Source organism: Aquarana catesbeiana, linkage group LG07 (genome assembly GCF_042186555.1).
Source record: "Aquarana catesbeiana isolate 2022-GZ linkage group LG07, ASM4218655v1, whole genome shotgun sequence".
In the NCBI taxonomy this organism is placed as follows: Eukaryota; Metazoa; Chordata; class Amphibia; order Anura; family Ranidae; genus Aquarana; species Aquarana catesbeiana.
The window spans coordinates 4,565,476-4,573,368 of NC_133330.1; the positions used below are offsets into that span (position 1 = coordinate 4,565,476).

The 7,893-nt window shown below is 35.3% G+C and overlaps 2 protein-coding genes across 2 annotated transcripts; both read left to right on the forward strand.

Annotated features, from left to right (window-relative positions):
* The first annotated feature begins 406 nt into the window (after window positions 1-406).
* LOC141102306 (olfactory receptor 2A12-like) lies at window positions 407-1,348 on the forward strand. Its single transcript, XM_073591266.1, has one exon. The coding sequence runs from the start codon at window positions 407-409 to the stop codon at window positions 1,346-1,348; it is 942 nt and encodes a 313-aa protein (XP_073447367.1).
* A 3,756-nt stretch (window positions 1,349-5,104) lies between these two features.
* Window positions 5,105-6,046, forward strand: LOC141102307 (olfactory receptor 1G1-like). The gene has a single exon (XM_073591267.1). The coding sequence runs from the start codon at window positions 5,105-5,107 to the stop codon at window positions 6,044-6,046; it is 942 nt and encodes a 313-aa protein (XP_073447368.1).
* The last annotated feature ends 1,847 nt before the right edge of the window (window positions 6,047-7,893 follow it).

A 7,893-nucleotide genomic window follows, 5' to 3' on the forward strand; every position in this document is an offset into this window, starting at 1 on the left:
AATCAAAACGAAACAAAACAAATTTTTTCATCATGCACAAGTCTAGTATATAATAAATTCTTGTTGCTTTTATCTACATTGACCTGGCACCCTTTTCTTTCTATAAAAAGACTAAAACAATTTCTTTGGCTTTTTTTAACAGTTCAGACTTATTAACTGTACCAAATTATAAGAAAAAGGCATTCAAGTCACAAAGGTGTTACACATTTAATCTATAGAGACCTTTAATGAGACTTTGTGTTCCTACAAGGCAGCAGATGGTCCTACGGGACTATGAACATCTTATATAAGAATAAATCATTAGCTGGTACAAATGCCTACATACAAACCTGTAAATAATGTATAGGCACACTGTACATGTTCTCCTTTTAATAATTCCTCAGAAGGATGATTGAATTGGACCGATATGAGAAATCTGACCCCAATTTCATCTTTTACTCTTGTGGGTCTATCAGACCATCCACTGACCATGAATGTACTTTTTGTGTTCTTCCTTCTCATCTATCTGATGACTCTTATCACAAACCTTCTTATCTTTTTATTGGTCCTCACTGACTACCATCTGCACAACCCAATGTATTTTTTTCTTGCCAACTTGGCATTTCTGGACATGTCCTATTCATCAGTGACCGCACCAAGGATGCTTTTTGACTTGGTCACAAACAAACAATTAATATCCATTCCTGCCTGTATAGCTCAAGTCTTTTTCTATCTCTCTTTTGTTTGCTCAGAACTTTTCTTGCTCTCGACTATGTCTTATGACCGCTACATTGCCATCTGTCACCCCCTACATTATAAACTAATTATGTCTTGGAGGGTTTGTGCTCATATGGCCTCTCTGGTCTGGGCTGCAGGATGTTCTCTCTCTTTGGTTCATACTTTATTTTTGCTTAGGTTGTCCTTTTGTGGACAAACGTCCATACACAACTTCTTTTGCAATCTCCCACACGTATATCAAATTACATGTAGTGACCCCTTCATGAACATGGTGGCTGTATTCGTAGCAGGTGCTAGTGTTGGATTAGGAGCTTTTCTTTTGACCTTTCTACCCTATGTCTATATTTTTAGGACCATTATCAGAATCCCTAGCAAGACTGGAAAGAGGAAAGCATTCTCCACCTGCACATCACACCTCACCGTGGTCTTCATCTTTTATGGCTCCTTAATTTTTATTTACTTGGTTCCAACTTCCAGCAATATGTTTAATTTAAACAAACTGTTTACAGTCATATCTGCCCTTATTAACCCCTTGCTGAATCCTCTTATCTACAGCCTGAGGAACAAAGATCTGATGGAGGCACTTGTGAGGTCTTATTATCAGTTAAGATTAATCCAGGCATCATGCTAAAAATATCATTGTGGGAATATGAAAAGTTTTGTATTTCTGGGCCATTTTTTATTTTATTTATATATTAGTTTATTACATTATATTGAGATCTTTATATTACTTAAAATTAATTCAGGCATGCTGTTGAAAATAAAAATTGTGAAATCTAACATTTATATGGAATTTTCAGTTGATTAAAGGCTTTAGTAATATCTTTCATGAATAATAAAAATGTCAGTTGCTCGTAATTGTACTTAAAGGCCAAGTTCACCTTTTTTTTAAATTCCAGCTCCCTCGTGTACCAATATGGCATTAATGTACTTCTTTTGCAAAAATAAAACAGCTTTCCATTTATTCTACACGGGCTTACCTCACTGTCCTCATGGCTGTTTAAACACACTGCTCTATTACTTCTGCCTTACTTCCTGTACAGACTAGAGGTCATGACACAGGAAGGAGTTGACCAGCTGAGGGTAGATGATGCAGGGTGTGTGCTAATGAGGTCAGCTGGTCAACTACATATACTGGCTGTGATTGGAAGAGATCCTTGTCCTCATAAACTTGGGGAAAAGTTGCTTTTCCAGGGGGAGCTCCTCTAGAAAAGTACCTCCCCATGTTGAGGGCATGTGGCCTGTCACTAGTTCCCGCAGGCTCCCGAACAACCAGCCTGAGCAGTGCTGTCACATTTAAAGGTCTTGATAATACTTAATGTTTTCCTCCCCTCTGTAGACAAAGGTTCAACCTGTCAAACACCCTTTTAGCTTGAACCTTCTCTGAACCTCCAAACAGGCAAAATGGGTTTGGACCGAAGCAGCAGCCTCCTGGACTGGGAACATTTTCTATCTGAATTTTTTAGTAGCTGGGTGAATTTCCATTTGGAAACTGAACCAATTTTTGGGCATTGATGGCTTCTTTTTAACTGTTCTTCGGGTTGGTGATTGTATTACTGCTCTATGATAATACACTTACATGGATAATAAATAGTGGACCATTTGAAAAATATCAAAGAAATTGCTGTTCTTATTTTTGTGGGTCAAGTCAAACTAACTGTGATCCAGTCATGTGTTCCAGATCTCTTGTTGAATGTTCCAGGTCTCTGGTCTTTGAGTCCATTCAATGGCAGTTTGGTTTGGCCATGGGAAGTCTTTCTTCCTTTGTCCCTCCACCCACCATTCCTTCACCTGCTATTTACTTGTTATGAGTAGAACATGGAAGCTGCAAATATTAACATTTTCTGAAAATTTTAATTTACTGAATATACTAAAGTGTTTTCAGTATGTATGTATGTCCTCATTTACCCCTTGCTTAATTCTTTGTTCTATTGCCCAATGAATAACAGATTTCATAGAAGCCTTCAGAAGATCTTTTTTTATCATTTTAATAACCTGATATTGAAACAGAATTAGTCAAAAGTAAAATGATAATTTTTGTTATTTTTAAAGACTTTTAGTATTTACAATTCAGGAATAAGATGGTGTGGGCTATAACAGGTGGAAGGGACTACCACATGACTAAATGACTACTAAATAAAAAAATATTGCAGATATTAAAGGTACCACAATGATACATCTAAATATGTTCATGATATTTTTTTTGTTTTCATATTTTTATGTTTTTTAATATCAATGTATTATTTTTATTTTTTTCTCAGAAGGCGGTCACTGCCCTACAAATCGAGTGGAGCAAAATATGTCCTTCTATCTAAACCACCAACACGTCTTAAAGCAAACACAGGAAGGGACAGCATATATTATTCAATGCACACTGTCTGAACCTTTTGGTGGCTAGAGGGCAACAAGGGGAAGCCAAAAGAACTTTGGTGGAAGATGCTGCTGCTGTGTCGCTTCTACCTCCTGTAAGCCTCATCCTGAGAGTGCAGTTCTCCAGAAACTTACTAAACATGTGCAATTCGTTTAGTTCCAAATTCCTTTTTTAACTAATTTTGACAAATTCGTTAATTTCGAAATTTCAGAATTTCGGAAAATTCTAAATTTCGGGATTTCGGAAATTCAGAATTCGGAAATTTGAAATTTTGGAAATTCGAAATTTTGGAAATTGCAAAATTAGAAATTTCGGAAATTCGAAATTGAAAAATTAGAAATTTCGCAGATTCGGAAATGAAAAATTTTGGAACTTGGAAAATTTCAGAAATTGGAAAATTCAGAAGTTCGGAAACTCAGAAGTTCAGAAATTCAGAAGTTTGGAAATTAGAAATTTATAAATCTGGAAATTCGAAAATCGAAAATTTGAAAATCCGGAAATTCGGAATTAGGAAATTTGAAAATTCAGAATTCAGAAATTTGAAAATTCAGAAATTCTAAAATTTGAAAATTTGAAAATTCGGAAATTTGAATCTGAATTTTCGAATTTCCAAATTTTCAAATTTCTGAATTTCTGAAAAAAGCAAGAAATGAATGAAACGAAATCGAAAAGAACACATTTTTTGTCAGTGCACATGTCTAAAACCTCAAATTTTTCTTTATGTTTCTGCTCCATTTTACAAGGAAAATACCACACACATTTCCATGTGATGGCTCCGCTCCTCTGCTTAAAGGGATTTTAAAGGCAAAAGTTTTTTTTTATCTTAATGCATTCTATGCATTTAGATAAAAACCTTCAGTGTGCAGCAGTCCCCACTCAGCCCCCCTAATACTTACCTGAGCCCCATCTCAATCCAGCAATGTGCACAAGTGCCTCGGCCCCCTTGGGAATCTCCCTCCTGATTGGCTGAGACATCATTGGCTCCTGCTGCTGTCAATCAAAGTCATTTAGTCAAACAGGAGAGACAGGGGATGGGGCTGAACCACAGCTCTGTGTCTGAATGGACACACAGAGCTATGGCTTGGCTTGGGTGCCCCATAGCAAGCTGCTTACTGTGATGGCACTCGGCGGGTGGGAGGGGGCCAAGAGAGTCGGTTGTGGAACTGAGAAGGGGGATCGGGGCTGCTCTGTGCAAAACCAATACACAGAGCAGGTAAGTATAACATGTTTGTTATTTTTAAATTTAAAAATAATTTAACTTTAGTATCACTTTAAGCCTATATGATAAGCAATGATCATGCCAGCTCCCATCAAAGCCATCTCCTGCTTCTCTTTATTCCCTTTTTTGCCAAAAACTCCTCTTGAAATTAAAAAAGACTGATGCTATAGTTATTTGGGAAGACACCGTGACTTTTGTTTTAGGTATTTTGGCCTGTTTTTATATTGTTCAAATTGTGGTGCTATTGGTCATTCATTTTGCAGCTGCCTCTTCCAAACTGTGGTGACCTGGCCAATTTATGCCCACCCAAACCCAAGTTATAAATGTGCGATCCAAAGAAGTTTTCGATTGGCGGCCCTTAAAATTTACCTACAAAATTACAAACGCTAAAAGAAAATCCCTTTTCTAATAATATTGTTTTTGGATCACTCTGTCCACTAACCAATAAGTAAAAGCAGTAACAAAAAAGTTTTTTTTTATTATTCACAATTCAAATTGTTATAGCTGTAATGAATTATATTAGAGGACTCTCAAGTCACAAAGGTGTTATAAATTAAATCTCAAAAGACTTTTAATGAGACTTTCAGCTTTGTGTTCTTAGAACACAGCAGACGGTCCCACGGAGACTGACAACATTTTATATAAGAATAAACCACAAGCTGGTACAAATTAATTGATGTATAATGTGCAGGCAGACTGTATCTGTTCTCCTTTTGATAATTCCTCAAAAAGATTATTGTATTAGAACGATATCTGTATTACATATTATACAGTTAAACAGACCAAAAAATAATAATATGAGGAATCTGACAGAGATTTCCTCTTTCACTCTTGTGGGTCTATCAGACCATCCACAGACCATGAATGGACTTTTTGTGCTCTTCCTTCTCATCTATCTGATGACTCTTATCACAAACCTTCTTATTTTTTTCTTGGTCCTCACTGACTACAATCTGCACAACCCAATGTATTTTTTTCTTGCAAACTTGGCATTTCTGGACATGTCCTATTCATCAGTGACTGCACCAAGGATGCTCTTTGATTTGGCCACAAAAAAACAATCAATATCCATTCCTGCCTGTATAACCCAAGTCTTTTTCTACCTCTCCTTTGCTTGGTCAGAACTTTTCTTGCTCTCAGCTATGTCCTACGACCGCTACATTGCCATCTGCCACCCCCTACATTACAAACTAATTATATCTTGGAGAATCTGTGCTTGTATGGCCTCTCTGGTTTGGGGCGCAGGATGTACTCTCGGTTTAGTTCATACTTTATTTTTGCTCAGGTTGTCCTTCTGCAGAACAGCTTCCATCCACAACTTCTTTTGTGACCTTCCACACTTGATTCAAATTTCATGTACTGACCCCTTTATAAACATGATGGTCATTTTATTAACAGGTCCTAGTCTTGGATTAGGAGTCTTTCTTTTGACCTTTCTTCCCTATGTCTATATTTTTAATACCATCCTAAAAATCCGTAGCAGGACTGGAAAGATGAAAGCATTCTCCACCTGCACATCACACCTCACCGTGGTCTTCATCTTTTATGGCTGTTTAATTTTTATTTACTTGGTTCCAATGTCCAGCAACATGCACATTTTAAACATACTGTTTACAGTCATATCTGCCCTCATTAGCCCATTGTTGAATCCTCTGATCTATAGCCTGAGGAACAAGGACCTTATGGAGGCACTTGGGAGGTCTTATTATCAGTTAAGATTAATCCAGGCATCATACTAAAAATATCATTGTGGGAATCTGACACTTTTTGTATTTCTGGGCCATTTTTTATTTTATTTATATATTAGTTTATTACAAATTTCAGTAATGTCTTTCATAAAATGTAAACATGTCAGGTGTTCATACTTGCACCTACCCTTGCATGACCAGGGGTCATTGTACAACACAGACCAAATGTAGCAATTTTAGTGTGCTTTGGTTTACCTCAAATTGACTATTCTGCCTACCATCATTTTTACATAGAGTTTTATATAGCTATAAGGTTTTCATTCAGTAAAAAGTTTTTATAAATACCTGTGTTGCGTTTGATATTTTAAATGTATATAATTTATATTAAATTAATTATTAGGCATGTGAACTACCCCAAAAATTTGTTTGTTTTTGTTTAATTAGTTTTTTGCTTTGTTTTGTTTTTCAGGTCATTCGTTCTGATCGCAATTTGTAGATTTCTAAATTCGTAAATTTGAAAATTCATAAATACCAAAAATAAGTAAGAAAATATGAAAATTCAAAAAAACAAATATCTGAAAATTCTAAATAATAACTATCTAATAATAACTAACTATTAAATTATAGGAATTGGAATTTCCTTTCAAATTTGATGAACGTAACAAATACAAATTGATCCGAAGTTACAAATTATCTGAAATAACGAATGCCGTATCTAAACAAATGGAACAAATTAATAATAAATAACAATAATAAAATGTTTTTATTACTATTATTGTTAGTTATTATTATTAATTTGTTATGTTCCATTCGTTTAGATACGGCATTCATTATTTCTGATAATTCGCAACTTCGGAAAAATTTGTATTTGTTATGTTCATTAAAAGCCAAATTTGAAAGGAAATTCCAATACCTATAATTTAGGTTTTTATTTCATTTCAGATCATTTCAAATTTTCCGATTTTCTGATTTTCAAATTTAGAATTAAAAATTTATTCCGAAAAAAAATTGTTAATCTGTTTTTTGTTAATTCAGATATTTCCGAATTAACAAATTTGTTGATATTTGTTAAAAAACTAATTTGGAACGAAACAAATTGCACATGTCTATTCATTATTTTCTCCATCAGACTAGTTTTAACAGACACCGAAAATCAGGTTTTGAGTGGATACTCCTCAAACAAATGCTGTTGGACACAATGGGAACGTAGATACTATTATTGTAATCAGTTGACAGTTTCAGCAGTCTATTGTCTCTATAGCTACAGTAAATAGGTAACATATAACCTATGGCATGTATGATGACAAAGTGCTATAATACATGGTAGAATTTGAGAGTGCTTCTCTAATTGAAAGCTACAGAGATGTATTTCTGTTAGTCGGTTGCTATGGTAAACAACCTGAGATATATAAAGGTTGCCAGGCATAAGATGGACAGGATTTCATCATGCATTAGAACCAGGAAAAGCATGTAACCAGCCAGGAAGACTCTCAACATGCCTTAAGACCAAAAAAGGAAAAGTCTGTAACCAGCCATTGAAGAAAAAGATTCTCCAGCAACTTCCAACTGAGTCCTCGTTGTCAACGGAGATCACAAACACACAGTAACCGGAATGTTAAGTCACTTTTTAGGCACATTTCCACTCTTAAAGACCATCGTTTCTGCTTATTTGCTTGGCATCTTGCTATAGATATCTGTCAGACTTGAGTTGTATTCCTAATATTGTATTCGTTTTGTATGTACAGCATTTTTTGTTCGGTAAAAGCACATTTATACACTGCAGAGGTCTGAACTTCCTTGCTTATACCACAAGGTAACCTTGCTAGATAAACGCAAACAAAACCATACACAGCTCAGATTTTTTTAAAAGCTTACAGATGGACAAAAATCTGGAAAAT